Below are 27,985 nucleotides of genomic sequence, written 5' to 3' on the forward strand. Positions count from 1 at the left end.
TTGAAACTGATGTCCATGTACATTATACAAATTCAGAAGTTAGGATCATTGTAGACGCTCGAGTCCCTCACGAACCTCCATGCAAACGAGCCAATTTGCTTCGAACTTTTTCAATTTCGTTTCGGGACCGAAAAATATCCAGACAACCCCGACCCGATCGAACCTTATCGGCCCAACTGGCAGAATTTGCATGGGAATAACGATGGAGTGGATGGAGCGGACTTAAAACGGTGAAAATGAGATCCTTGCATATCGACTTCGCTCTATAACTGAAATGAGAGGACAGAACACTCGAAACAGGATGGGATGCATCGAGATTCAAACGAAATTGACTTTCCTTTATTAAATTTTTAAAAACGTCTCAAGGAACCCCGTTTATGTTTTCATGGATCTCTTTTGTGCATAGCCATAGAGTCTATGTCTATGATTTAGTGAGGTTAGTAGGATGAACAGAGAAATAATGTTCATATGGTTGATTTACAAACTACTCTCGAAAAATATGTAGAAGTAAATACATGGCAATTCTATTATCGAACTAAATCATGAATGCTTGTTATGAAGCTCTCGGAAAACTGGTAATAACTAAAATTGAGCCGTAAAAGTTTTGAACCATAGAAACTTTTTCGTTCCGAACTAAAAATGAAATCCGAACCGTGTGTGGAGGGGTGGGGGATAATGAATTTTCCAGCGATTTTCACGTTCAATTTGGGGCGGGTAATAAAAGCGCGGGTAAAAACTAATTATAACTTGGGCGGCATCCTATCGAGACCGCCAAGCGTTTCATCTTAACTGCAGGCCTACCACAATACACTCTTTGCGCCTTGAAGATGCCTGCAGGCACACTTTCCCATAATTTTTTGCTCTCAAAACAATGGATAATCCCGACTCAGCAGCAAACGGTACAACTTTATCCTAGCTTCAGTTATAAACTTAATTGAAATTGCCTAATGTGCGTATCTGATAAATCATAATAAATCGAAAATAAAAACTGATTTTTTTGCTGAAGGAACCTGCAAACTTCTCTTCACGAAGGCAAAAAATGCCTGTGACAATTTCTCTAATCGTTCCTCAAATTCATTTATTCCGAAGACGCAACAAAGCAGAATATTCAAATTTCAAAATTCACTCACCTACAGCAAAGTCCGATATTCAAATAAATTATGTACGAAATAACACCAACGCGAAGAATAATTCACACTCACTATTTTTTTGGATTACTTCGAACAAAACAAAAAATGAAAATCATAAAAATCTGAAAAATTCAAAGATCACCTTTTTTAACCATAGAGTTGAAATTACATCTTCAGTGTTGTTGATTTCTATCAAACTCTGTAATTTCATTAATTGATTTAACGATTAATTGATTTAACGATTGCTTGTAGGTATTCCTATGCGAAATGAAAACTAAAAAGCTTCCATCACATTCATTGGCGTTACGTTTTCCAATAGCCAGACTTACCTAAAATTTTACCAAAATTCGAATAATTCGTAATCATTATTCTATGTTCAATCGATCGTTCAGTACGCAAAACAATGTTATTTAAGACTACAATTTATTTTTATGTGATCAAAAGAATAATAGATCCCCAACGATAACGAACACTCGTATGTATACAACAATAGAATGTTTTATTTATTACGTAATGAAACATTCATAATAACAAAACAATTACCGACGAAATCGATAGTTGTTTCTCCTACAGGTATACCAGCATCTGAGCATTCCGATTTTAATTCAAAGCAAATTGAATTTTCAAACCGAATTTGGACCGCTAATATGAAAATAGTGAAAGTAACAGGTACAGTAATGAGTTATCAAAGATAACTGAACGTGTGAGGAGGTGAGGAAAACGCTGGCATGAAAATAATCGAGAACTGATAAAACAGAGTGATAACATAAAGCCTGAATCAATGAAGAGGTTAACTCAGGGTCGTGCGAAAACTGGATTCACTGTAGTTTTTGAATCTTTTCTTGACGCAACGAGAAAGTAGTTTTATCAGTAAAACTTTTTTCCTGTTCTCGTATCTACAGTTGCGAAGGTGCTTACTGGACAGTTTCAAGTGGAAAATTATTGGAAACTTACCCTTTTAACTTGGAAATGTTCTGGTCGCAAAGTTTCCTGGATCTCCTGGTCAGGTCTACTTTGTTGGGCAACTGAGGTGCGGAAATTGTCCAAAACGCCTTTAAAAGTAAACTTCTTCATGACTTCTCGCCTGTCTGAGTCTCTATCACGTCTCATCGCACCATCATCCTAACATAAAACCGAAACCCGAAGAGAAAATCCCGATCAAAATTTTGAGGTCATAACATGCAAATTTGGGAATATCGACTGGAATACCGTATCACTCTGAAGGAACGAAACCTTCTGAAATGCGCTGACCTGCCTGGAAATTTAGCAAAATAAGCATACGCCTCCGGAAGCACCTTGCAAGATTAGCCCTCTTCTCACCAAAGCTTTGAAACCGCCCCAAATGTTCACTGCAGGGAGATCTTTGCTAGAGCCATACGGACCCAACTCTGCGCTATAGGGTAAATTACAACGCGCAAGCCGAGATATTTTTGTTGTTTTTCGCCAAAATTCAATCACAAAGTCGGAACTTAACAGGAACTCTACACTTAATGACTTCAAATAAGGCAACGACAATCAAAATATCCACTTATTATTATTGACAGATCGATAGTATGAACACATGTTGCTTTGCGCACTAAACTCAAAGACGTACCGCAGTGAATTTTTCCCAAACGTCGATTAATGAGGAAAAAAGATAGAAAAATCCTGGATTGATTGGTAAACAACACGATTTCAACGAACAGCTGATTGCAACTCCCGTTATAACCAACAAATATAGATGTTCGTCATCACAACTTTAAACTAATCTTTTCTTTTTTCTCGTTTCTATCGCAATACCAATTTTTCTACAATGTTTTTCAAAGTTATCGTCAAAAATTGCACCCTTATTTATTATCAAAGGCAGCGTGAGTTGTCAAAATTAAGGTGAGTTCTAGGTTATGATATAATATCCAAAATATGATTATTCTGATATTCTCAGAAGATTTTTTGATAGTCCGATCTAATGTAATCAATAAATTCATATAAGATATTGCTTTGCTGCTAATGCTTCAGCAATAATTAATAATAATTAATTCTTTCAGCAAATATGGCACTTTGTTCACCGCTGGTTTCTCTCTATTCTCAATCTCAAAATCATCAATTGACACAAGCTCCTTCATGGCAGAACCAGTGAGTTCAGTGGAACATCTTTCCAAAACCAAAGATGACATGAAAACGAAAGTAGAATTGATGATACTCAGAGTTCAGTCAGAATTTTGCAAAGCACTCGAGAAAGAGGAAGAATCTGGAACTAAATTCGTAGTGGATAAATGGCAAAGAAAAGAGGGTGGTGGGGGCATAACTTGTATAATGCAGGGTGGAAAGGTGTTTGAGAAAGCAGGCGTGAACATTTCAGTCATTTCCGGGATGCTACCCCCGGCTGCCATAGCTCGTATGAGATCACAAGGCAAGAAATTGAACGATGGAGAATTGCCGTTTTTCGCAGCTGGCGTGAGCTCGGTGATACATCCCAGAAACCCCCTGGTTCCTACGATTCATTTCAATTATCGATATTTCGAGGTTAGGGATGGGGATACGGTGCACTGGTGGTTCGGGGGTGGTACCGATTTGACTCCGTATTATTTGAACGCTGCAGATGCTGTTCACTTCCATACGGTACTTAAAGAAACCTTAGATAAGCATGACAAACAGTATTATCCTAAATATAAGAAATGGTGCGATGAATACTTTTATATTCCACACAGATATGAAACTAGGGGTATTGGGGGTATATTCTTTGACGATTTAGATACTCCGAGTCAAGACAAATGTTTCGAGTTTGTTTCTGATTGTGCTGACGCTGTGAAGTATTCTTATATTCCTTTAGGTGAGGAAATTTATGTTGTCATATGAATTATTCAAATATTCTTGCAAAATCCTTTTTGGTTGGTTCTTTTACAGTTCAGAGACATAAATATGCCAAGTACAGTAAGCAAGAGCGAGATTGGCAACTTTTAAGACGAGGACGTTATGTCGAGTTCAATCTAATATACGACAGGGGCACAAAATTCGGGTTACTCACTCCCGGAGCAAGATACGAGAGTATTTTGATGTCATTGCCGCTTAAAGCAGTAAGTCGATGGACCAAATTGTATTTTTTCCTTCTCTTAATGAAAATTTAAGCAATTTATTCTTTCAGAAATGGGAATACATGCATCAGCCCGGTCCAGATACTCCCGAAGGAGAATTGCTGGAAGTTTTGAGGAATCCAAGAGAATGGGCTGTCAATCCGTAGACAGGTTAGGTTAGGGATGTCAATTCATAGATTGTTGATATTTTGTTATAACAATTTATTTTTAAATATACAAAAAATATTTACACGGTTATTTCTGCAACAGCATCAAGGCCAACTCCTCTGCTTCATTCACTGATAATTCGGAGGTCATCTGTTTGAAGCTATCCATTTTTTTATGCTTCTTCTTCGGTACATCCTCGGGCTGTTCTTCCAACTTCCTCTTCTTCTTTTTAGGTTTGGATACCCTGAAGTAGTTCAAATTTTGAATTAGACGATGGAAAAATCAAGATGACGAAAAAAAGGTGAGAATTTTAATTAATTTATAGAGTGGAAGTCATAGAAGAATTGAAGTTTATGACAAATATTCAAGCTCAGTTGTCAAACTGACAGTTTTTTGACAGGATATGTTGTAAAGATGTTCACTTACTCTATGCTCTTTGTTACTTCTTCTTCCGCAACTTCAGTCTCTTCCTCCGAATGTCCCAGATTATCCTCATCGTTCTCCTCTTTGTCCTCCTCGCCATCACCGTATATTTTCTTGGGATCGGGGATCCAGGACAAATCGACCTCCTCTTCCGACTCGCTATCCCCAAAGTCGTCGATTTGTTCCTCCCTCTCCTTCTTCTTCTGTTCTTTCAATTTTCTCTTCTGTTCCTTATGCTTAGCCTTCACTTTCTCCCTATAAACTTGTTTATTCGAATCGTCCATCTCCTTGAACGCCACCTCCAATTTGTCCAAATCTAAACCCTCTCCAGTGCAATAAGACTGATCGGATTTCTGGTCCTTCCCAACCGGATCACCCTCTTCGTCGAATTTGATTTTTTTGTTGGTCACCGCCTTCTTGCTCAACAATTTCTTCGCTATAGCTGCCTTGGTGGTCGGTTTCTTTTTCGTGGCAACGACTTCGAAATCCTTCAGGATGACTTCTTCAGGCACTGGTACGTCTTTATTGGTTTCAAAGAATATAAGCTGGGAATTTCCATTACCATTATCTGTTTGTTCTTCGCCTTCAGTTTCACTGTCCGATTCACTTTGTTGTTTCTTGTTGTTTCCACCAACGGGATTCCCATCATCATCGAAAACTATTTTATTCGGATTTGTTGCCGTAGTTTTGTCTGTTTTATTTTTTTTTGCCTTCAAAAACGACAAGCGAGGTGTTTCAGTTAAACCGTAAGAATGTGCGAAGGAGTCGTAGTCCAAAGCTTCGATGTTGAATATGTCCCTTCTCTTTTTCATCATGTAAATGGATTTTAGGTATGTCACGAAAGCTCTTTTGGCGGTGTATTGTAGAGCCGTATTCCCCACCACAAACGTTTCCATTTTCCGAAAGGGATCGTTGAGTTTCGTAGGGTTTATTCTGGAGGAAATTAGTGAAAATTAATTAAGAACTGTTAGAATTCTACGAAGAAACATAAAATTCACCTAAAAGTAGTCATCTGTCAACAACTATGGAAATATAGGTTAGGATGGCATTGACAGATCTAGGTTAAAAACATTGACATCTCTCAATATCATTGAGTCACTTCACTAGTCTGTTTTGCTACTCTGACCTGATGAATTTCAACTTACTCTATTTTATTAATCGGTATCTTTTTCTTCTTCAACTCTTCCAACATCTCCAATTCCGAGGGCATCAGCATAAGTAAACTTTCACCCCCTTTATGAAACCTTGCCGTTCTCCCTACCCTATGTATGTAAGTATCTGCATCTTCAGGACAGTCGACTTGAACTACCCAATGTACCTCCGGAAAATCGAGACCTCTTGCCACTATATCTGTAGCGAAGAGTATTGCCGAAGACCTTTTTGAAAACTCTTCGTAAATTTTTATTCTCCTCATTTGGTGCATACGACTGTATAAGGCCATGAGGGGAACCCCAGGTCGCATCCTGAAAACGAAAACGTGATTTGTAAACATACTTTCAAATGTTCATTTGAACTACTCACTTTGAAAATATTTCAAAAATGAATTTTACTTGTTTGCAGGTGGACAAAAAAATTATACACTTTTTTTTCAAATGGTTCTTGATGAAACTCCATAATATAGCCACTTTATCCTTCAATTCACAGACAACGTAACTTTGTTCTAACGTATCTGGAGTGCTATGTTGTGCGTGTTCATGGACTGCAACATACGAGGGATCTTTAAGATTTAACCTTGCTAAATCTTTCACGGATTTAGTTTGAGTGGCAGAAAACAGCAGTGTTTGCCTTTCCAATGGCAAATTTGCTATAATTGCATTCATAGTCGCTTTGAAGCCCATGTCCATGCACCGATCCGCCTCATCCAGAATCAAAATCTGAAATAAAAGAAATTTGATGAATGAACATACCTAAGACGATCGTATATTAAAGCAGTCAGTATCATCACTTACCTGTAAATTGCAGGCATCAAAAAGTGGATTTTCGTCCATATGTTGCAATAATCTACCCGGTGTACAAATAATAATATTACACTGATCCATCCTTTTGCTTTCAAATTTAAGATCTTTTCCTCCGATTATCAACCCACAAGAAAAGTCGTGGTTGACGCCAATTTTTTTCAAGGTTTCAAAGATTTGGAGAGCCAACTCTCTAGTTGGCGTGATCACTAAAGCCCCGAGTCCGTCAAGATGTGTCCATTGCTTACAAAATAACTTCTCCAGCATCGGTATCAAGAATGCCAACGTTTTTCCTGACCCTGTTTGGGCAGCTCCTAATATGTCGTTGCCTCTAAGAGCCAACATTATGGTTTCCTTTTGAATTTCAGTTGGAACTTTATAACCTGCATTTTTGAGACCCTTCAGTGTTTTAAAGCTCAAAGGAAAATCTTTGAATGATTTGATTTTCGTCAAGTCTACCTATAACCAGAATTGATATTCTATTAACTTCAGTTTTTGAATTTACTTTTGAACTCACCTTTTCATTATACTTCGCTTGCAACTCTTGAATATATTCAATTTCAGGTTTACTAGGTTTCTGTTTATTTGTATAAACCTTCACCTTGTGTTTTTTTCTCTGTTCCTTTGTCATGATTCAAATTTAATTAATTTTTTAAATATTTACAATTATATTTTCAATTTTCACAAAACATCACCAGTTGTAAACAATTTAACCTCGTTTTTCGTAAATAGTGAGGTTAGATATCTTGGAGAGCAGAGAAAACTTCAATTTTGTTCTTTTACTTACTCGCAGATTACAGACTAAAGTGTATTTTTCTTTTTTTTCAAGAAACTGGGTTGTCAATTTAGCATTTCTTTGATTGGTACACCTGCCAAAGTTCTGACCATAGAGTTTTTTACACTATTCTATGGTTTTAACCATAGAGTGGGGCATAGACTTAGGTCTATGGTTTTGACAATCTTAATTTTCTGTGATCTCTGACTTTTATGTTTATTTGTTGTCCTGTGAGTTTACATTTTCCTTACTAGTTTTGAAAATCCAGGAAAATGGGAGATTTCAAAGTGATAACTCCTGACTTCGTAAATCTCCAAATTTCAACATCAAAGAATGATATATCTTTTTCTGAGAAACGTTTTCCTAAAGGAATTACTGTTGCAGATCTCAAGGTGTGTTGAATCTTCGATAATAAGGCGCAAATGGTATTTCCCCTTTCGCTGTTCGCTTGAAAAGCAGCTTACAGATAATTTTGTAGCACTGGACTTCATCTGACATGATTGTAGTCTCAATCAATCGATTTATTAATAATTATGCATCATTCAAATAGCAGATGACAACAGATTCGTACTTTTCTAGTCAAAGTTGGAACTCATGACCGGAGGGAGCTGTTCAACAATGCAACTAGAGGTTTTTGATAAAGATGATAAATTTGTATGCGGTCTAACTGATGATAACCAATTATTGGGAGCTTATCCTGTAGATTGTGGAATGAGATTACATGTGGTTGATAAATTTTTGTTGAAGAATGAATTAGAGTCAGGTGATATAGAAAAATTTGAGCTGAGTGATGAACAATACTCCAAAAAATCAGATACTGTCAGGTCATTCTTACAGAGGAACAAATTAGGTGAAAATCATCATCATTTTTTCGTGTTGAATATTAATAGTTACCCTTGTGTTAGGTCAGTATAATGCAGATAATAAAGAGAAAAAAGAAAAACTTGAAGCTGAAGAAAAAAGTCTAGCAGAGAACCTAGTTTGTAATTCTAGATGTAAGGTGACTATACCTAATGCTTCACCTAGGCTTGGCACTATAAAATATGTGGGAAAAGTAGAGGGTTTGGCAGGCTTTTGGGTTGGCATTCATTATGATGAACCCTTAGGAAAGCATAATGGAATGTGAGTTATTTTTAACAAAAAAACTATATAGGATTATCATGTAAAACTTTTCCATTGTAGGTATAATGGAAAGCAGTATTTTGAATGCCCAGATAAGTATGGAGCTTTTGTTAAACCATTCAGTGTCACAATGGGTGATTTTCCTGAGGAGGATTATGATCTGAATGAGGAGCTTTAAATTGTTACAATTTCCATGTATTTTTATTTATATCGCACAGTCATTGAAATCTATAATAAAAATTAGAATATTACTATAATATATTTATTCCAAACGAGCAGAAACTCGATATTTTTGTTAAAGAACAAATGATTTCATCACAATTGAATTTTTAATTATTATTGAGAAATTCGAATGGGAAGTCAATCGATTGAGAATAACGCGCATGCGTGCCAATTTCAAACCACGAAAATCCCTAAAGACAAATTACAAAAAAGAATTTTCATAACCACCATACATTCGCCTCAGTAGAATAATTTTTAAGAGATTTGTTTATTCAGAATATATGAAAGTTTCTCTTTGATAGAACTCTTCATCCATTTGGCAAAAAAAAGAACAACTTCGGAATGAGGTTAACTTCCATGGTTAACCACTAGAGACAAGTTTGTATCTGCTTACATTGATTTTTACTGTTAATTTGAAATAAGTCGTTATATTATTCGTGAAAAGAACGTGTAAAATGGCCCAGAGCAATATTCAAGTTATGCTTGGTTTCGAAGACGAAATGGTCACTGATAAAAATAAACATCTAGTCAATTTCAAAACAAATAAGATTGGAGGTAAACCTGTATGTACATTCATTTTATGTATATCTAGATAACATTAACAATTTTTCCATTTTCAGGATATACCAAATAATATAAAATGGGAAATCCCAAAATGCTCATTCTGCCAGCTTCCAAAACCACTTGTCGTTCAAATTTATGCCCCGTTAGAAAATTCCAGATTTCATAGAACACTTTATGTGTTCGCGTGCATCAATCCCAACTGTTGGAACCGCAGTGAAAGGTAAGATAACGAAACTGTTGAGTGTTTGAGGCTACTTTCAAAATTTTTCAAGCTGGACTTGTTTTCGTGTTCAAACGCAAGAGACTTCCCCTGAAGAATCCACCCAGTTTGTTCCAAAAATTAACAGTCTGAATTGGTGCAACGATGCTGATGATTGGGGTGATGACAACAATGCCAATGCAAATGAAGAAAATGGCAACATAATAAATGCTGAAAGGATATCAGATGAAGATGATGAAAGTTACAGTTTTGATGATTCTGTGAGGTCGGTTTTTGAGAACCTTACTGTGGATGACAGAAATGCCAATGTAGGAGCACAGGGTATGTTTTCACATTATATATTATGGTAACATTTGATAGTTCTTCTTTGTTTCAATTTGGTTGGAAATATTGAAAAAATTCATTTGGTAAAACAATTTACTCAACATAAAATCAGCTAACAAACTATTAAAAATAACAACATCAATCACAGATCATTGGAATACAAAACAGTAATAACATTCTTTGCATTTATGGCAATACAAAATCCCGTTCCATATTTTCCATGAATTTTCTATCAAAATTTGTTAGTCTTATCGATTACTTTTCACCATAACACAATTAGGAATTGCTAGACTAAACTTATCGTTTACCACTGGAAGAAATCAAAAAATGAGACACATTTTCATATACAACAAAAGTTAACATTGTCGCAGGGACCACCCTTACTAAGTTAGTTCCCAACCCTTTGTAAAATCCTTTCCACCCCTCATTTTTCCAAGTTTTTCTCAAACAGTCCATAATGCCATTATATGAGTAAAACTGATTTTGTAATCTTGCTCGAACTACTTGATACGGATATGTAATAGAAACTGCTGCGAGCTTTGATACTGCTGCGAATGTGAGATATTGAATAGTGCTAAGTTTAGTCGTAATAGGTGTATCATTATGTTTGTTATAAGTATTCTTCATTTCTTCATAAATAGTAAATTGTACTGCCCCGTGAGACACACCTAATAATCCAGGAATGAAGCCACGGTACCAACCTCGAATTCCTTCAGCTTTGTATAACTTCACCAAAGTATCAAGCATTCCGTTATAATGTTCAACCTGCGATATTTTGTTACTTTGAAGACATAACCGTGTTTTACACACCCATATCGGATTGGTTATAACAGCAGTCATTGCACCTGCTTCTGTTGCTGCTATCAAGTGCTGGCTTGGGGTCAAGGGACTATTAACGTCGCCCTTTTGCTGGAGTGTCTTCAATGCGGAATAAAAATAAAAGTAAAGACCCCAGGAAGCTCCTGCTCCAACCGTGCTGGGAACGGCACCTCTGTACAAACCAACAATTCCTTCCTGTTTGAATATGGTAGTTATACCATTTATTATACCCCTATAATTAGGGTCGTAGTTCAACCCATTGTTCACTTCAAATCGTATTTTCAATAAGTCCAAGGGGTGTAAAACCAGCGTCGAACAGACGCCGCCGCTTATACCAGCTATGAGGTGTTGATACTGGACGTGATGCATAAAACTCACATTGTCAGTATCTGAAGCCGGACCTCCATTAGTTTTCGTCAGAGTGGTCATTTGAATGATTTTGCTTCGATTGATTCGAAAATAATCACGTCATTTTGGTGAAGGTCCGAAAATTTGTCAAGAAGTTTGAGGTTAGGTCATTGTTGACTTTTCATAGAAGTGATGTGATGGTATCATAGACCTACAGTACATTAGGTCTATGAATTAATTTTATCGAAAGTAATTAATTATTGTTTTCCTAATAATAATTGTAAATTGTTTTATGTAATTTTAACGATTCATCTTGTAAAGAAGCTGAACATTTTTTTTCGATTATACCATATTATTAATTGGTGGTGGAATGATGTACGAGGGTAAAGCTACATTCACAATCAATTCACAGGCCGAAGTGCACTTCGGCACGGAAGCTTAGCAGATGGCTTTCTCCGTTACCATTCACAATGAAATTCAAGACAAAATTTCTTGCAAGTCGCAAACTATCACTTTGGCAAGGAATTTCGTGCCGGCTATAGATGATGCTGATGCTTATGTTTTGATCAGTTACATTTTTGATTCATTTGAGTATTTGGTTCCAAGATTATTGCGAATGGTAAATTTCGTGCCGAAGTGCACTTCGGCCCTCGAATTGATTGTGAATGCAGCTTAATCCAATAACGAATCTCTTCAGGCGGAGCAGTGGGCAGACAAAACTCTCCGGGAGCTTCAGCAGAAATAGAAGGAGATGAGGGAGAAATAATAACTATTGATAGTCCAGTAATGCCACAAAAAGATATTAGGGCTCTACTTCATGAAACTTCACCCTTACCTTCTGAAATATGCAGTGGTTCAAGTAATATCAGAAGATGCCCTTCTCTTTACTTCTCATCGTTTTTCATGAGTGTTTGGGAAGAATCCAACAACTCCCTTAAGTCGAACGATGTGCACGTCAAGGAGCTGTGGCAGGAATATCAACAAAAAGAAGATATAAATGCCATGAATATAGAGCCCAACGATGGAGGTGGAGGAGGACATGAAAATTATGAAAAAAGTGTGCCTGCTCATGGAGATAAGATTGTCCACTATTTTCTCTCCAGATTGCAGAAAAATCCTGGTCAAATATTGAGGTACTAATTTTTTCGTGTGTGAAATGAAGTGAGATTAATCATAATTTTTAATTTCAAGGTATAGCCGTGAAGCGGAAAAACCTCTCCTGTTACATCCCCAGCAGGAGACCGTGTTGAAGTGCCAGTATTGTCAAGAAGACAGGATATTTGAATTTCAGGTTTTATCCACAATAATTCCCAAACTGAGATTAACGGCTGACCATAAGCCATGTAGTCGTTTGGATTTTGGTACGGCCTTGATCTACACTTGTAGAAATAGTTGTTGGGCTTCCGATAATGAAGCTAGATTGGAGACTGTTATTGTACAGAAAGAAATGTATTAGTTTCCCAGGTGAACTGGGTAAGTCGATATTCTACTCCAGTCCTCAAAATGAATAGTTGCTTTAAGCATGCCGTTCAACTTTGGATAGTTTTACCCAATTTTTGAGGTTTCCAGATAACCATCCGAGTAATTTTTGATCACTTGTAGTCTTTTGCTGAGAAACTGTTATGTTAAAGTAGAAGTTATTTATATAGTCGGCTGATTCACACTCAAGTAGTCAATTACTTCACAAACCATTAACGTAACTTTCCAAGCTTCGTTTCCTATTGAAAGTGTAAAAGTGATATCGTATCTTCCACTGAAGATGTAAAATGTAAATTCGCAATACAGATCTATCGAAAACGAGATTTTTCGTCCATAAAAGTGACTTTAAGGAATATTCCATTTTTAACGAATTTAATCTGGCGAAATTAATTGTTTTTCGGGTATAATATAAATGTTAGACGATAAAATAATATTTAATACCTTTTGACACTACACTGAATTTCATAATTAGAAACAGTTCCGTCGAATATTTGTTGCCATTCCAACTGGATGTAATTATATGTAGGTAGTATATATCTACTACTAAGATTAAATTCTTCCCAAACATCCATGGTTTTTATTTCATCGCAAAGCATGAGTGCTTAGCTAATATATCTCAAATAGGGCACTCTATCGAATGTCAAAATCGTTGGTTGCCATGGTTATCACGAGGTAGGCAACTTTTTACGCACATTGCCCTACAGTAACCAATGGCAACGAATTGTCAATGTCAAGAGAGTTGTCAATTTCGAAAAATAATAAACCAAATCCTCCAAATTTAATTCTAATTTCTTCAGATGGATTCTTTGTACAAAAATATAACTTATTCAACGACCCCTTTCATTCTATATCAACATTATGTACATTATAAGCGGAAGTATTGCGTTATCTATTTGATCCGTTTTGGCTTCGACAAAAGAGGTAACTGTGATCGCAAGTGATATCCTGATTATGTTGAACATGTCCATATTTACAATAAACCCTGAAAAATAAACAATGTTAATGGGGAATAATTTTTTTTGCATGAATACCAATGACCACTATGGTCATCAAAATTTAACTTTCTACTCACCTATTTGATATAGAACAAATACTGCAAGTAATTGGGACACAATTGACGCCAGAGTTCCCTCAATAGTTTTTTTTGATTCTACAAGAATAAAAAATTTCGAAAAAACCTATAAATTCAAATCTATACGAACTCCCCTTACCATGGTAAAAATGCTTGCCGTATTTTGACCCGAATACACTAGCTACTGTATCTCCGATACCGACAGACAAAATACCGCTCAGAAGCGGTAAAAAGTTGAAATAGGCAGAATCTGTGATGTCGCAAGGTGCAGGATGTAGCCAAATTGGAGTGGTAAATCCCGTCAGGAGATAAATAGGTGTCACTGCGATGATTCCAGCGTCCTTCTCATCGCTCAGCGACATGAAGCTCTCTTGTAAGAGCGTACCTAGAGGGGGCACTTTCAAATTACGCAAAATCTGTTGGAAGAATGAATTATCTGGATTTAATTCGGTAACGTTAAGCCAGAGATACCTTCAAATTACCTCGAGGATAAAAAATATTCCAAGTAACATGCCACTGCCAAGGTATAAAAGGTTGCATTCGTACATCAATCCAGGTATGTAAACGGCCACTGCTAGAATGTGAAAGATTTTTCTCTGTGACGAAGAGGCTTTATCGCCTGTATTTCTTTGTCTTATCACTGCCAAAGCAGCTATACAAACGCATATCACCCAGTATAAGATCATTTTGATCTGGAAATCATACAAAATACCATCAGCAAGTCGTAGAGCCAAAAATTTAAATTAAAAATCCTACCGTGGCAAGATCCTCTACAAGCAGATTAAGCACCCATAGAATGGGACTCCTTTGAAGAAAAACATGCAATGGTAGCAGAAATGTCGCTAATAATATTAAAAACGTCCAGAAATAAACAACAACACCTTCAATATTGAAATAAAACAAGAACCCTGCCAATATTATAATTCCAAAGAGTTCCATCTGAAAAAAACAGTGTAAATAACCCTTCAGATTTTACGATTTATTACTTTATTCAATTACCTGAATTATGACAGTAGAGGATCCACCAGTTGATGTAATGGGATCAACGATAGAATAATAAAAGTGAGGCAGTGTTGTATACAATAATATCATCAACGCTTGAGCCGTTATACCAGCCTCTCCTAGTGTGAAAGATCTCGGGAACATTTTAACCACCATTAAATAAACCCTACTATATAAGATGGTACAAAAAAGACCACTATAAATCCCGAACAGTAACTCTGTGAAAGAAAGTCTTCCGTCAGTTTTTTTCCAGAATTAGTCATTCAACTTACCCCCATACTCAATTACCTTTATTCAAAGAGACATATAGGGCTGATATTGGGATGAAAATCCACAGCTGATATACTTTCACATACTTCTCTTTCTTCAACGATCTCAGTATGAATATGTTGGTGAAAATTATGCCGATCGAAAATAACACCACTGATTTGTATGTTTCAGTCAAAACAACATAGTGTTTCAGAGCAGAAATTATGATAGCGGAAGGTAAAAGGAATAAAAGCCACGCTCCATTGCTGACGTTTGGTCTGTAAAGGTATACTGCAGTCATTCTAGATTTTAAGGAACATTAACGTTAACTTACCTCACTTCAATGTTCAATTTTTTGCCCAGTGAAAATATATGGAAATTTTCATCGAGTGCGTTCATTAACTTATTCATGTTTGTTATATCTGTAAACAATCTCATAAGAAAGGAAGAGTGCGAGAGTCGCAGAAGTTTTTCCCTTTGCACGCTGTATATTTCATTATAAAATATACAGGCTTTTCCTTATCTTCAAGGGCCCAGTTCCTGCAGTTCAGAGTTCAAAATTGAGTTGTCAAAAGTTGAGGTTAGGCTATGGTCACAGAACATCAAACATGTTTATATAGGTTAGGCCCATAGAACTATATCTTTATAATAAGTCTATGGTTGAGTGCATAGAGAAATGTTACTCTATGGTTAAGCTCATAGAACTAAAAATATTCTAAGTCTGTGGTTGCATCCATAGAGGAATATTATTCTATGGTTAGGCCCATAGAACTAAAAATAAGTTAAGTCTATGGTTAGGCCAAAGAATTTTAAAAATATGCATAGAATTTCTTCTTCCTCTATCTTTCAACTTATGCGTCGGCTGGCGCCACCTACACCTGATTAGTTCACACTTTCACCACCATGTCGCTGCAATCTAAATTTAAATCCTTCTGACATATTCAAAATAATAATTTGAAATTATTATGTTAATTGCAAGTGGAAAATTTTGAGCTTCTCGAATTCAAAGAAAAATGCCTTGAAAGTTCTCGATTCGCCAATACAAATAGAATGAATAATTTAAATCGAATGGATTTGTTTTATACCAAAAACTAGCTTTGTAATGCGCAAAAGATGAGAAATATAGGAAAATGAACAATTGTTTGCATGACTTATGATGACGACGAGGATTAGAATTCGAATTTGAAATCGCTGTTTATATTATTATTCAACAAATCAAATATCCCGCTATGCAAAATGAGGAAATTCATGTAAATATATCATAAGTCATTGTCATGAACTTTAGATAATGTACGAGGGTTGGTTAAAAAATTGGCATACATATATATGAAAATTGAGATTGGTAAAAATGTCTCGTTTTTATTTGGATGGAAAAGAATTATGAATTTCAAGGAAAAAGATAAACGATACTGTGAAACAAACTTGTTGGTCCAGATTTAGGATTTATTGCATGTTTTATTCAAAAATGGCTTTTTAAGTTGGTATATTTTGAAAGGAAGATTCTAATTATCACAAGAAATACCGCAATCATTCGAATTATACTGAAGAAAAAGGGTATTCTTTTATTTAAAATAGATGATTTCACTATTTCTTAACGTATAGGTGTATTTATAACAGAAATTATATTTTTTTATTCCATAAAAGGTAATATTTTCCCTCCATGATAGTCGCAGATTTGACTCTTGTATATAATTCGAAAAAATGAGTCAAGATCGATTTCTAGTAAGAATATTTCGTAATTATGATGAGTTAGCCAGCAGCAACCTATTATCTGTGAATAAATAGAATGATAAGATTATAGTTCCTAATTATCGTCATCTCTATACCGTAAACCGGGAATAAGTTTGAGTGTCGAACTGTTGAGGGCCTTTTGGCCTTTTTAAAATGTTAGTTAGTGTTAAAGTTTGCACTTTCCTTGTGATATTTATTTTTACTTTTGTTGTGGGTGATGAGGAACCCTTAAGCTCTGCTAGAAGTAAGTCTTTAACTTTGATATGCGTGAAAATAGGAATATTGGAGATATTTCTTCGATATATCACATTTTTTCTGATATAGTTATTCGACCAAGATGTAGCGTGGACAAAGATTGCAATCCAAATGCTTTCTGTTTCGGAAATGATAACTACATGCCAGGACATTGTAAATGTAATGATGGATTTGAAATGTTCACCGAAGGCAAAAGATATGAATGCCTTGAAGGTAAGTTCGAATAAAGTTAAGTTCCTGAAATAATTCTTGAACATTTTTTTCCACTGTTGCAGAGCTACAGCTGGGACAACCATGCATGAAGAATGTTCAGTGCCAAGTCACAGCAGGTGCCTTGGCTATATGTAGTGGTGAAGACACTCAGAAATTTTGCTCTTGTAATGAAACAGTTTCTCATCGAGTGAAAAACCGCTGTTATGAAACTAGATGTAAGTGTTAAAAAAGAATTCAAACCGTTTCTTCTCATAAATATACAGTTTGATCCTATAATTGTTGTTCCAGATTTGGACGATTTTTGTCAAGTAGACGAGAACTGTTTGCTACCGGATAGTCAGATGGGGGAAGACAAATTTGCTATATGCGCCTCAGTGTGCTCTTGCCCTATTGGGATGAAACCATCGCAGAACAAGAAAAAATGCCTCGAGTTCAAAAGATTAGGCCATAAGTGTGAAAATGACATTCAGTGTCAATTATTCACGGAAAACACCGTCTGTAGGGAGGTCTGCACGTGTGAAGCGGGTTTCGTCAGATCTACGTATCTTCAGACATGCTTGAAAGGTAGGGGATATCCTCCTGAAAGTAAATTTCTTGCTGCTTCGCTTGACCGTCTCTCTAATTCAAATTAATGAAATGTTTTATGACTTCAGCGGCCCTGAAATTCGACGACCCATGTACAGAGGACGCTCAATGCTCTGCCCATTTGGAGGAGTCAATTTGCGTGAAAAATAGATGTTCTTGTCCAGCAAACTACCACGGCTATCTGGTCAGATGCAGAGCAAATGCTTTGCCTGGAAATGCTTGTTTCGACACCGGCGACTGTCTCATCTTCAAGGAGCTCAAAGACAAAGTAGAGTGTAGAAGGGGAGTTTGCTCTTGTGTTTACGGGAAATCCTACGATGAGCACATTTGTCTATCAGGCAAATCCTCTACGAATTTAGGTGATGACAATGTTTTGATAGCTAGTATTTTATTAGTTTCGATCATGAAAGTTTTTATTTATTGATTTATGTTAGATAAATTTGTATTTGTCCTCATTTTGTGGTGAAATTTATTTCGAATATTTTTAAGAATGTGTATACTCATTGAAGTAATGATATTATTGCATTTTGTTTTATTATTTAAAGAAATCTTTAGCTGTGGGGCATCGACTTTGGTTGTACAATAATTATCATCCCAATGTTGAGAAACATCAACCAGCACTTCTCTTCCTGAATTTGGAGGTTCACCCCTGTATATAGATTATTTATTCAGATATAATATACAGTTCGTTCTCCCATATTACAACTCAATTAAGGTTGAGATGAATGGAAAAAGTGTTTCTGGATCAAAACAACCCACGTGTTGTGTTCCTCATATCTTGAATGAACATCACGGACAGAAACCAGACGTGTATTCATATGGTACAGAAATATAGCACAGACATTTTAATAACGCGGATGCAGTGCCGTACCAAGATGATCCTTTTAACTAAACAGAATTATCTTTGTCCTTTTATGACACATCCAGCAATTTTTATTCATGTTTGAAAAAATGTGAGTATTTATACTAATATAAATAGACTTACCTGAAACATCACTTCAGGGATATTAACTGGAGGAAATTGTTCAATGCAGGTTTTAAATGAGACAATTGATCATTTCAGTAATTTTATTATGCCAATTGTGAACGACAAACAAAGTATAAACAACGATATTTACATTTTTTATTGCATTCGACAAGGTTGAAAAAAGTGTACATTTAAACATGGAATTGTTAGTTTTGTGCGAAAAATAACAATACAATCAACAACTTTACTGTTAAAGACTTGTTCGAACAAAAGCTTCGAAATATCACTGACCAAAACTACTGGGTAAATTCACTGGTAAAAAAATCGAAATACATTTTTTATCGGGCAACTTTAGCGGTAAATCCTCGAATGAGACCGCACGCCACTGACCGAGCTTCTCGGCCACATGGCAGAACTTCTTTCATCGTTAATATCAGAAATTTGTGGAACCCTTTGATGCAAGAAAGGAAAAACGATGAAATTCAGCAGTAATATAAACATCTGGGATTCATCTGCTCTAACATAAATATTTTGTGTATTAATTAAATCAAATATTTACAAGTTTAAGTACATCGTTGTAACAACTTCGATAATATTTCAGGTCCCGGATCGAGCTTCAGATCTTAATCGATCTAGATCAGCTGATTCTGAAGAGAAGCAGTATTATTGGAACGTATTTGAGGAAGACTGGGTAACTCCATCTGCTACTTGAATTTTCTAAAAAAAAAAATCGGAATTTAATAACGTATAGTGCGTGGTTATGGATTGGGATTTTATCGTGGCTTCCTTCCGTCGTTTTCCTGTTTATAGAATCGTTATCTACTTACTCACACAAACTAGGCCTCCGTCTGATGGGTGATATTTTCTCTTACATCTGCACATTGTTTGCCTTTCACAGAAAGCATTTTTTATGCAATCATCGTCGTACAAACATTTCTGCCTCACACCTGGAATTTTTGAATTAAGCCATTAATATGGACTTGGACATGGAGATATTTAGATAGATCAATACCAGAGCAACCAAATAAGATAAGTTAGGAATGTGCAAGGTACTTTTTAGAGATTTTCTCATGTTGAAGTTCTCGATGCATAAGGGAATGAGCTCTACGGTTATTTTTCGGGAATATATATTTGACTCACCCCCAAGACATCTCGTTTTATCCGTGTTGGCTATGTACATGCCAGCACACTGGCATGTCATATTACCATCACACCAGTAGCCAAATTCTGGACAATCTTGCCTTCCCTGGCAGTGTCTGTTGATTTCCATTGCTTAAAACGAAAAACCCAAATCTCATTATAATGATTTTTCGAAAATTCTATGAAGGGACTCTCAGAAATGCGACATAGAAGAAAAGAATCGCTCTATACAACTTATAAGACTGACCGATCATTTCGATGAAAATTCGATCGGAGATGGTTGTCAGAATTTCACAAAAAGTTGCTTTATTAGGTTCATTCACACTGGAAATTTGATACGATGAGGATTCGTTTAAAAGGCTTTTCATTCGATCGAGAGCCGACCAATTAAGGGTAAGTCTTTTTCGTTGAAAACGGTGATAGATGACCTACAAAATGCGGGTATATTCAAGTTTCCTTTCAATATAGGGGTAGTAAGAATATTAATTTCGATCGGAAATCTTATGTTTGCCTTGAAATTTGTTTTAATTGAATTTTTCACAGAAAACTACATTAAGGGAATACATAACCAGGAAGTTCTAGTTGACAGGTCTTATCTTCATGATGAATCAGTCGTAAGTCATCAAATTTAAAGCTAAAGTCTGAAATGATTCATCAAAATACTTCTTATTATTCGAGTGATGAACTTTCGAAATTGCTAACAGTGTAATTATATAACAGTGCAAGAAAATATTCAGTTGAAGTTTCTAAACACGCAGAATTCGAAGAAAATCGTGTCTGCGAGCAAATCAAACCTTTTCACAAAAATTTTTAAAAATGGATTGATAAGGTTTAGTTTTTTTTTAAACCAGCAAGGAATCTCGTCATCATTAAAAGTTTTCTGCAGAAAAAATGCAAGTTGCGTAATGAAAGACGTAATAAAATTTAAATAAGCGAATGCCATTAATTTGATAACAATACCAGAAAAACATCCAATTAAACCATCGTATTAACTTATCGTAATTATGCTGAGGTTCTCTAATATAGACGTGTGTTCCTTGAAACTTTGAAAACAGAACACCAAAGCAATTTTTCTACCAACTAAACAGGTTTTGAATTTCTCCAACTGTGGCAAATTTTGCACCTCTGAGAAGTGGAATCTGAGAAGTTTTAACACGAAAAATTCATTACATCGGTAACTGATATGAAACTAAACAAGGACACTGAAAGTTTGTATAGTTGTAGATACGTATGAACTTCATTTTCGAGTTTACCTGTGTTATACTGAACACGAAAATATTGGCAACGTTTTTGGCAGCACGAAAATATAATTGTTAATTTGTGTCATACACAGAAACGGAAAAATGTTAATTTATATTCACAAGCAATCGCAGGAATGCCCGATATGCAAAACGCAGATTGCCGAAGAATTATCGAAACGAAATACAGTTATAGTTACTCACAAGAATCATCATTTGCACTGGTACAAATCCAGGATATCACAATGGTGAGGATGCCGAGCAGAAACGCGTTGACGTAGTTCATTTTCCAACCGGCAGTTTTCCTGTTTCAACCGGGATTTTCTAGTCGATTTTCCGTACAATGGGCGAACGTCGCCAGCTGCAAGTTTGATCGATAGGAAATCGATAAAGACTGCCTGTTTGCTTGGTTAGTCGGTCGGTTTCCTGGTATCCATCATTCATCACCTTTGGAAAAACCGTTAACAGTTAGTACAACCAGTTCGCTGTTGGTCTCCGAACTTGGATTCATCTTGACTTGGCCGAGAAATGGGAGTTTCATCGATTTTCTCGACATGAATGGGGCGAATATGAAAAGGGGATGATTTTTTTGCGTTTCAAGATCGCCAGCCACAGCATTTCAGCGTAGCTTGACCCGAGAGTAGATGAAAAGGATAAAAGTGCTCTTTGCGATAAGACGACATCACAGTAAAGGACAAATCTACACGAGGAAACATTCAAATCAAAGCAGAACATGAGGTTCATGAGTTTCATGTTTTCTGGTGTATATATATACATCACCAAATTTTTTTCTGATTGTCTTCTCACTCCCAAAGAACAGCTTTTCGGTTTCTAAGAAAAACCTTATATAAAAATTGCGTTAGAGGCTGCAGTTCTCAAGGCTTCTCAAAAAAAATTCATATGAAACAATATCCACACAATTTTTTCGAAACTAGTCTTTCACACTTAAAATTTGCATGGTTTTTGTCATACAATCGAAGAAAAATTTGAGAATAACCGAAAAAAACTTTGTCGAAGTGCTACACACATATGTAATCTTTCAGAAAATTTCAATTGAAAGTAAAAAAGCAAATTGTTTAATTCCAAAATGAATAGTAATATAATTAATATTTCAGGCTTCAAAAAATGTGAAATGAATTGAATTGCTATATTTCTCTACCTCTTAACTCTCAGGAACATACAAGAGACAAAAATTTGAAAGTAGTAGAGGGAATAATCCAATTCTTTCATATTACGGAATCTCAGTAAAATAAGAAAGGAATGTTTAAGATCTTTCCTTCTTTGTTGGCTTTGTCTGACACTTCAGAAACAGTTAAAACGCATCTATATGAATTGGAACACTCACTGAAATAAGTTGGGTACTTAGGTACAATAAGCAAGAAAGATAAATCACATACCCACAGTAAAAATTGGTTAATCCTTATATGGTAAACAAAACTTTGAATGCATGCACTTAAAACAAGTTATGCTCACTCACGTCGCAACGCAGTAAATGTAAACCGATGCCAGAACATCTGTTTCTATTACCTGTTCCCTATTCTGAACCTACCCCAGTCCGGTCGTACGCTTGTGTGCTTGCCACCCTTTTCGTGGCGTAGAATGTGGGGGTAGGGATAAGATATCGAAATGAGGATTGATAATGAAGGTAATTGAGGAATTATCAGGGGATGGGAGTCTCATAAATCCACATTTAGATGAAGAACAACGTCTTAATTGTCCATTTTAGATGTTGTATAAGATAAAACAAGTTTTGTACCAATATTACGAACCATCTTCTGGAGATTCAATCTTAAAGTAAAAATCGAAGATTTTCTAATAATTTATTGTGATAGGTTGAAAGACGAATAAAATTTGATATGGTAGATGATTGTTATACATATTTTTCCGGTTCCCATAGAAAAGGCGCTACAGAATCTGCTCTCGTGAAGAATAAAGGAGCGTGAGATCCACATTCATCATGAAGACCGTATCTGTGCGACAAGAAGCCTCTCAACCTGATCCAATCGTTTCTAGGTTCCTTACAGAGCAATGGTGCACCGTAGTATCCTTTGCAAACGCCAGCAACTTGGACGGTTTTATCGTGACTGCAAGCCAAGGTGCTATTACCGAAACTGGCCCCAACTACTTTCTCACAATTACGGAAGGGCTGGATGGTGACATTCAAGCAAGCCATCTTCCCGTTGGGTTCTTTTTGGTTACCGTCCATCCAGAACCCCGCAACCACGGCCTGCTCCTCGCAGACCTCCGCGGTGAGGACTTCTTTGGGAAGAAAGGGAAGAACGAAACGCTGCTCGAGATCCATCCTGGTCCTGGTTCTCAAGATGGCAATGTCGTAGTTCGCCCATTTCGCTTCCCTGTGGAACTGTTTGTGGACCAGCGTTTTGAGGACTTTTACGTGTTTCGCGCAGTAAAGACCCATCAGACTGGCCATCCTCAGGTTATATATTACGTAGATTTCTTTTCTGCAGTCGCAGCCATTCGGTATTCTGAAGAGATGATCGGTCACACAGAGAGCGGTGGTGATCACGGTGTTGGAGTTCAAAATTACTCCGTTGCATCTGTGGACATTGTCGGTCTGTAGCGACACAACCAGATCGAAGAAATCGTCGTTAAGGCATCTTTCTCTAGAGTTAGAACTGATTTGGCACGGAAAAAAGAGGATTAACAAGAAAAAATTTACGAAAGCCGACGACATTTTGACCAAATTCGCGGACGTCTCATTTGACAAAGAAATCACAGAATCTGTGAAGAAGATTGACGACCCAGGAAGACTAGACAACATTTTTCAGCAACGCAGAAGAATGCGAGTAAGAATTGATTGATACAATCCAGGAGAAATCTTCTTGGTTCGGGCATTCGTGGACATTGGAGACCTTCTCATCGGATAGATACGAATGGAGTTCACTTAAGAATAGCAGAAAGAATAAGGGGAAACAATATTTTGACATTTCAGCGTGTTTTACATAGAATATCATTTTCATTTATGGAATGACCACAACACAATGTGGAGTTAATTCCCAAAAGATCGATGGTTTGCCTAAAACTTTCATTAAAACGTGAAACACAGAAAAATGCTGTGGAATTCACAGTTCTAAGACAAAATCACAGAGACTTCCAAGTGAACTAGAAAACAATGGGTAGAAAGCAAACACCAAGATTAAGATGGTTTTATCTAAAGGAAATTGAGAAAAGATTTTCATGCGACTCGATTTTTGACTCAAGTTGAATGAATTTCCAGTCATAATCCTACGATCTCAATTCTTGGAAAACCTACATAAAAGTGCCCTGACAATATGATTGCATAATTGAGTAAAAATATTGGTTGATGCACTTGAAAATTTGAATCTCCTGTCACGATAGGTTAGGGTTCGAAACTGGCTCTGGTGAAAAAACTTTTCATATAAATGTGGAGTTGATAAGTGAATAATACAACATGATCATTTCGAGAAAATTGTTCGAATTGGTATAAAATTGTTACAAATGATTTATGGAATTTTTGTTTTGTTTCTTTTAATTTTTTTCCTGATTCCCCATATGTGATATTTAGGTTGAAAATTTCTCTACTTACTTCCCAAGATCTGCATCGCCATTCAGCACTGATATTTCCACCGGAATTCAACGAAAAATCGAAAAGAAACACAAAATGCACAAATAATAACTGAAAAAATCACTAGTCCTCGAGAAGCTGTAGAAAATTGCGAGAACAGATCCAGTGCCAGTTTCTATCTAATCCAGCATTGCAGTCACCGCGTTCCGACCAAAACTGCCAAGTTACACGATGCAGAACATGAAGGTTTCAACTGTGATATATCATTATGAATTTGCTCCAAGATATGTGTACGAGGCGTGCCAATAAAAAAATTATGGAAGATCGAACGAATTCGATGTAACATGTGAAGATTTCGAGACTTGTGTATCAGTGGATTATTCTTCGACGTTAGAAGGCCAACGAAGATGTCAATACCAAAGATTATAGAGAACTCTATAATCTTTGGTCAATACGAGTAGCCACTTCGAGAAAACCAGTTCTACCTGAGATATTTCCAACGGGATACTTGTACCATGGCCATCCATGAGAGAAACGAGCTCGAATTATATCTGAATTGTACAGGATGTTTCTGAAATCGTGCGGAAAAATTTCTTGAAAAAATATAAGAATTTATAATATATAATTTTTGTCTCAGTTAGTTGGTGATGGATTTTCGAAATTTCCATAAAAGTGGTAGAACTACTACAGTTTATACGATTCTCAAAAAATAAATTTGCCTCATCAGCGTTATTCTTCAGAGCAAATAATTTTCTGTAAGACCATGTACAATTTACTACACTGCAATGAATACAATCAGAGGCGTAGCAAGCTCTTGTGACACCCGGGGCGGAATTTCAACTTGTCGCCCCCCAACATTACATAACATTGTTGAGCTTTTTTTGTTTGTTAACAAAATTACAAGTTTTTATTTGAAGTGTTTGAAACATGGGCATAGAGGTGTGAAGGGCAACACGTAAAATATTATATTTCAATGAAAAAAAATAAGTTTTTTGCACAAATTCAACAAAGTATCAGCATCTTTTCTTTCAGAACTTCTTTCTTCTGACTTTGCTCTCTGCAAACTGAGAAATAGTCTCATCGAAGTCGATCCCTCTGGCTACACCATGCTCATTGGATAAAATAGCCAAGCAAGATAGTCGAGCTTGGCTCATAGTAGATCTGAGATAACTTTGGATAAGCTTAGTTTTGGAAAAACTCAGAAACACATAATGTAAGGTAAACCCCAAGTGCTAACGTTAAATTTGGAACAGAATCTGGAAGCTCATACTCGACATTAAACTGCAATAGTCTCAAAAAACTCCACTTCAGAGCTTCTTCTTCAGGAACGCTAGCCGCACTTTTAAAAACCTCCTCAGACGTGGGATTTATTTCAACATGTCTTCTGAAGATATTTCTTCATAACTCCAAACTAAACTGCCAACTTATTCTAGCAATTCAGTTTCTGAACTCGTCAGCAAGTTCTTGGTCTGCAAGATAGCACACCTGAGTGATATCACTTCCATGCCTTGGCAACGAGTGTTTATTTTTTGTTGAAACGTGTCAATGCACCCTAACATCGATCGTCCGATATCTTTCTCTCCGGCATAGATTTCCTTCTTCTGACGGTAGGAATTTTCATCTCGTCACAAATACCTTTCGCAAATTCCATTACCTTTTCCACAAGAATTTCCCTGTTTTCAATCAAAAAGGCCATTAAACTTCTCATTCTGATGAGCCACTTTTCGACACTGTAGGAATAAGTGTCAAAAAGTTCCTCATAAGAATGAGAAGTTTAAAAGCCTTTTTTCTTCTAGTGCACTATTCCATAGACTCAAATAGCACAACAATGAAAAATCACATTCTGCAGTTAATAAAGTTTGAGCTGCTCTTTAAGTGTGGATAGTTTCTGAAGGGTCACAAAGTTCCTCAATGCTATATTGGCAATCTTCTTGGAACTTTGGAATACAGTCTTAACAGCTTCATACTGAGCACTCCACCTTGTCAGTCCTCCTGCTACTTCTCAACAGATCGACCTTCTCTAACTTGCGAAACTGTGGATATGTAGATTACCTACCTCTGCTCCTCATCCTATCACATTTCGAACTATCAAAACGCATGGGAAAACAAAACTCACCCAAATTCCTAAATAGCTGCCAGATCGAAGAGGTAGAATAATATGGACCACTGATTCAATATTTTATTTCTGTACGATTATACGTACACCACGGCACCAATAACACAGCTAGTTCATATTACCACAAAGAAGCACAAACAATAAACGAGTAAACAGCGCTTGCGTATTATTGCAGTCGAATTTAGGTACTGACGCAGACGCACTGAGGATGAATGACAAAATTAAACTACTGGAAGAGGCAGGCGCAGTGGAAACATAATGGGTCATAAATCACTCCACCCGGACACTCGCTACTCCTACTCTATTCAGCCCTGACTACAAGTTTCCTTCTCGACGCGATCGTACTCGTTGCTCACTGTTCCGCTCCTCGCTAAGTAGCCATTTTCAAAGATTAACCTTCCTCTTTGCAATTATACGATATCTATCCTAATAGATAATTGTACTTTACCCACAATTTTAGCGATCGTACGTAAACTATATCTAAAATCGATCCGAATTAGATGTACTTCTTTATTCTTTGCTAGGAAAATACGCTCTAATCAAATATAAGCCTCTTAAGATACATTTTTGTCACCCCCACAGGGCTGGCACCCGGGGCGGTCCGCCCCCTCCGCACCCCCCTTCCTACGCCTCTGAATACAATACGCAGTATCTTACCTTGAATGGATCAAGTCCAAAATATCAACAAAAACTAAACCATCAGAAACGTCAGCTAGAATCGGATATCATTTCATCAAGCAGCTTGCAAAAATAGCGGAAACGAATGTACTAACTTTAATCCGGTTGACTCATTAGGTATCTATGATATCGCAAAACAGAAAAATCTAGCGTTAGCAATAAAGAACGCAAACGAACAACTGGGTGTCCAACGATAAAACTGTAAATGGGTCCAAAACAAGTTTCTGAATTATTCATGGGCATTGTTTTTGCTCAACTCTGTTTACGTTTACCTACATGATGGGAGTTGTTCATTACTTTGGTTATGCGTCTTTTTTGGGGGGTCAAAGCACCGCCGTCTGTTTCTACAAGGGAGTGTCGACTAGTCAATGATCCTCTTAAGTTTTTTGAATCATGTTAAACATTAATAAATTCCCTAGAAGTATCCTTTCTTCTTATGCAACACAGTCTGTGAATTTTTGGCGTCGATTTTTTTCTATGGGGATATTTTTAGGTTTAATGGGAAATTTTTAAAGCTAGATAAATATAAATTTGACTAAATTTATCATACAATGAAAGTTAAATATGGGTACTTTATTTGTACGCTTTACCCA

At 36.4% G+C, this 27,985-nt stretch overlaps 9 protein-coding genes across 13 annotated transcripts in view; 4 read left to right on the forward strand and 5 right to left on the reverse strand.

The window, feature by feature from the left end:
* Positions 1 to 2,251, reverse strand: part of LOC123314775 (syntaxin-binding protein 5) — an 88,951-nt gene extending 86,700 nt beyond the window's left edge. For all 3 annotated transcript variants that reach the window (XM_044900120.1, XM_044900119.1, XM_044900118.1), the window contains exon 1: positions 2,085 to 2,251. In XM_044900120.1, the coding sequence (XP_044756055.1) occupies positions 2,085 to 2,240 (156 nt within the window). In that variant the 5' untranslated portion in view covers positions 2,241 to 2,251. The remainder of the gene's footprint in view (positions 1 to 2,084) is intronic.
* A 600-nt stretch (positions 2,252 to 2,851) lies between these two features.
* On the forward strand, positions 2,852 to 4,637 carry LOC123314780 (oxygen-dependent coproporphyrinogen-III oxidase). The gene is made up of 5 exons (XM_044900126.1): positions 2,852 to 2,996; positions 3,155 to 3,939; positions 4,014 to 4,183; positions 4,252 to 4,351; positions 4,582 to 4,637. Exons 1-4 carry the CDS (start codon positions 2,923 to 2,925, stop codon positions 4,345 to 4,347), a joined length of 1,125 nt encoding a protein of 374 aa, XP_044756061.1. The 5' UTR covers positions 2,852 to 2,922; the 3' UTR covers positions 4,348 to 4,351; positions 4,582 to 4,637.
* LOC123314776 (probable ATP-dependent RNA helicase DDX10) lies at positions 4,386 to 7,468 on the reverse strand. Its single transcript, XM_044900121.1, has 6 exons — positions 7,244 to 7,468; positions 6,721 to 7,185; positions 6,293 to 6,645; positions 5,917 to 6,234; positions 4,775 to 5,704; positions 4,386 to 4,592 (listed from the first exon to the last, which is right to left on the reverse strand). Exons 1-6 carry the CDS (start codon positions 7,355 to 7,357, stop codon positions 4,436 to 4,438), a joined length of 2,337 nt encoding a protein of 778 aa, XP_044756056.1. The 5' UTR covers positions 7,358 to 7,468; the 3' UTR covers positions 4,386 to 4,435.
* Positions 7,469 to 7,692: 224 nt separating this feature from the next.
* Positions 7,693 to 8,874, forward strand: LOC123314785 (tubulin-folding cofactor B). Its single transcript, XM_044900134.1, has 4 exons — positions 7,693 to 7,893; positions 8,081 to 8,351; positions 8,407 to 8,623; positions 8,684 to 8,874. Exons 1-4 carry the CDS (start codon positions 7,774 to 7,776, stop codon positions 8,799 to 8,801), a joined length of 726 nt encoding a protein of 241 aa, XP_044756069.1. The 5' UTR covers positions 7,693 to 7,773; the 3' UTR covers positions 8,802 to 8,874.
* A 150-nt stretch (positions 8,875 to 9,024) lies between these two features.
* LOC123314779 (programmed cell death protein 2-like) lies at positions 9,025 to 13,166 on the forward strand. Its single transcript, XM_044900125.1, has 5 exons — positions 9,025 to 9,408; positions 9,466 to 9,629; positions 9,682 to 9,950; positions 11,818 to 12,253; positions 12,312 to 13,166. The coding sequence occupies exons 1-5, from the start codon at positions 9,301 to 9,303 to the stop codon at positions 12,574 to 12,576; spliced, it is 1,242 nt and encodes a 413-aa protein (XP_044756060.1). The 5' UTR covers positions 9,025 to 9,300; the 3' UTR covers positions 12,577 to 13,166.
* On the reverse strand, positions 10,033 to 11,303 carry LOC123314782 (mitochondrial folate transporter/carrier). Its single transcript, XM_044900128.1, has one exon. The coding sequence runs from the start codon at positions 11,199 to 11,201 to the stop codon at positions 10,251 to 10,253; it is 951 nt and encodes a 316-aa protein (XP_044756063.1). The 5' UTR covers positions 11,202 to 11,303; the 3' UTR covers positions 10,033 to 10,250.
* Positions 13,167 to 13,370: 204 nt separating the features above from the next.
* On the reverse strand, positions 13,371 to 15,519 carry LOC123314777 (dolichol kinase). Its single transcript, XM_044900122.1, has 8 exons — positions 15,257 to 15,519; positions 14,962 to 15,200; positions 14,671 to 14,891; positions 14,428 to 14,610; positions 14,154 to 14,363; positions 13,811 to 14,087; positions 13,672 to 13,749; positions 13,371 to 13,581 (listed from the first exon to the last, which is right to left on the reverse strand). The coding sequence occupies exons 1-8, from the start codon at positions 15,358 to 15,360 to the stop codon at positions 13,445 to 13,447; spliced, it is 1,449 nt and encodes a 482-aa protein (XP_044756057.1). The 5' UTR covers positions 15,361 to 15,519; the 3' UTR covers positions 13,371 to 13,444.
* A 1,216-nt stretch (positions 15,520 to 16,735) lies between these two features.
* Positions 16,736 to 18,231, forward strand: LOC123315024 (cell death abnormality protein 1-like). The gene is made up of 5 exons (XM_044900556.1): positions 16,736 to 16,897; positions 16,978 to 17,121; positions 17,184 to 17,336; positions 17,410 to 17,685; positions 17,775 to 18,231. Exons 1-5 carry the CDS (start codon positions 16,807 to 16,809, stop codon positions 18,128 to 18,130), a joined length of 1,020 nt encoding a protein of 339 aa, XP_044756491.1. The 5' UTR covers positions 16,736 to 16,806; the 3' UTR covers positions 18,131 to 18,231.
* A 525-nt stretch (positions 18,232 to 18,756) lies between these two features.
* On the reverse strand, positions 18,757 to 27,560 carry LOC123315025. 3 transcript variants are annotated; one of them, XM_044900558.1, is made up of 5 exons: positions 27,372 to 27,560; positions 21,256 to 21,498; positions 19,814 to 19,945; positions 19,501 to 19,620; positions 18,757 to 19,390 (listed from the first exon to the last, which is right to left on the reverse strand). In XM_044900558.1, exons 2-5 carry the CDS (start codon positions 21,335 to 21,337, stop codon positions 19,311 to 19,313), a joined length of 414 nt encoding a protein of 137 aa, XP_044756493.1. In that variant the 5' UTR covers positions 21,338 to 21,498; positions 27,372 to 27,560; the 3' UTR covers positions 18,757 to 19,310. The 3 variants fall into 3 exon arrangements, with proteins under 3 accessions (XP_044756493.1, XP_044756494.1, XP_044756492.1); XM_044900559.1 differs by lacking the exon at positions 27,372 to 27,560 and adding an exon at positions 24,620 to 24,999 and having other exon boundaries at positions 19,505 to 19,620; XM_044900557.1 differs by lacking the exon at positions 27,372 to 27,560 and adding an exon at positions 24,620 to 24,994.
* Between the last annotated feature and the right edge of the window lie 425 nt (positions 27,561 to 27,985).

Source organism: Coccinella septempunctata, chromosome 6, assembly GCF_907165205.1.
Source record: "Coccinella septempunctata chromosome 6, icCocSept1.1, whole genome shotgun sequence".
Lineage (NCBI taxonomy): Eukaryota > Metazoa > Arthropoda > Insecta > Coleoptera > Coccinellidae > Coccinella > Coccinella septempunctata.

Coding starts and splice junctions, on each gene's coding strand:
- LOC123314780 (XM_044900126.1), top strand. CDS start 2,923: ATGTTTTTCAAAGTTATCGTCAAAAATTGCACCCTTATTTATTATCAA. Junction 2,997..3,154: donor CGTGAGTTGTCAAAATTAAG/GTGAGTTCTAGG, acceptor TAATTCTTTCAG/CAAATATGGCACTTTGTTCA. Junction 3,940..4,013: donor GTATTCTTATATTCCTTTAG/GTGAGGAAATTT, acceptor GTTCTTTTACAG/TTCAGAGACATAAATATGCC.
- LOC123314776 (XM_044900121.1), bottom strand. CDS start 7,357: ATGACAAAGGAACAGAGAAAAAAACACAAGGTGAAGGTTTATACAAAT. Junction 7,186..7,243: donor AAGCGAAGTATAATGAAAAG/GTGAGTTCAAAA, acceptor TTCTGGTTATAG/GTAGACTTGACGAAAATCAA. Junction 5,705..5,916: donor ATACCGATTAATAAAATAGA/GTAAGTTGAAAT, acceptor AATTTCCTCCAG/AATAAACCCTACGAAACTCA.
- LOC123314785 (XM_044900134.1), top strand. CDS start 7,774: ATGGGAGATTTCAAAGTGATAACTCCTGACTTCGTAAATCTCCAAATT. Junction 7,894..8,080: donor TTACTGTTGCAGATCTCAAG/GTGTGTTGAATC, acceptor GTACTTTTCTAG/TCAAAGTTGGAACTCATGAC. Junction 8,352..8,406: donor CTTACAGAGGAACAAATTAG/GTGAAAATCATC, acceptor CCCTTGTGTTAG/GTCAGTATAATGCAGATAAT.
- LOC123314779 (XM_044900125.1), top strand. CDS start 9,301: ATGGCCCAGAGCAATATTCAAGTTATGCTTGGTTTCGAAGACGAAATG. Junction 9,630..9,681: donor TGTTGGAACCGCAGTGAAAG/GTAAGATAACGA, acceptor AAATTTTTCAAG/CTGGACTTGTTTTCGTGTTC. Junction 12,254..12,311: donor AATCCTGGTCAAATATTGAG/GTACTAATTTTT, acceptor TTTAATTTCAAG/GTATAGCCGTGAAGCGGAAA.
- LOC123314782 (XM_044900128.1), bottom strand. CDS start 11,201: ATGACCACTCTGACGAAAACTAATGGAGGTCCGGCTTCAGATACTGAC.
- LOC123314777 (XM_044900122.1), bottom strand. CDS start 15,360: ATGAGATTGTTTACAGATATAACAAACATGAATAAGTTAATGAACGCA. Junction 14,088..14,153: donor GAATATTTTTTATCCTCGAG/GTAATTTGAAGG, acceptor TTCTTCCAACAG/ATTTTGCGTAATTTGAAAGT. Junction 13,750..13,810: donor CGGCAAGCATTTTTACCATG/GTAAGGGGAGTT, acceptor TTATTCTTGTAG/AATCAAAAAAAACTATTGAG.
- LOC123315024 (XM_044900556.1), top strand. CDS start 16,807: ATGTTAGTTAGTGTTAAAGTTTGCACTTTCCTTGTGATATTTATTTTT. Junction 16,898..16,977: donor ACCCTTAAGCTCTGCTAGAA/GTAAGTCTTTAA, acceptor TTTCTGATATAG/TTATTCGACCAAGATGTAGC. Junction 17,686..17,774: donor TCTTCAGACATGCTTGAAAG/GTAGGGGATATC, acceptor TTATGACTTCAG/CGGCCCTGAAATTCGACGAC.
- LOC123315025 (XM_044900558.1), bottom strand. CDS start 21,337: ATGAACTACGTCAACGCGTTTCTGCTCGGCATCCTCACCATTGTGATA. Junction 19,946..21,255: donor CAGTGCAAATGATGATTCTT/GTGAGTAACTAT, acceptor TTTCGTTTTAAG/CAATGGAAATCAACAGACAC. Junction 19,391..19,500: donor CGGAGGCCTAGTTTGTGTGA/GTAAGTAGATAA, acceptor TTTTTTTTTTAG/AAAATTCAAGTAGCAGATGG.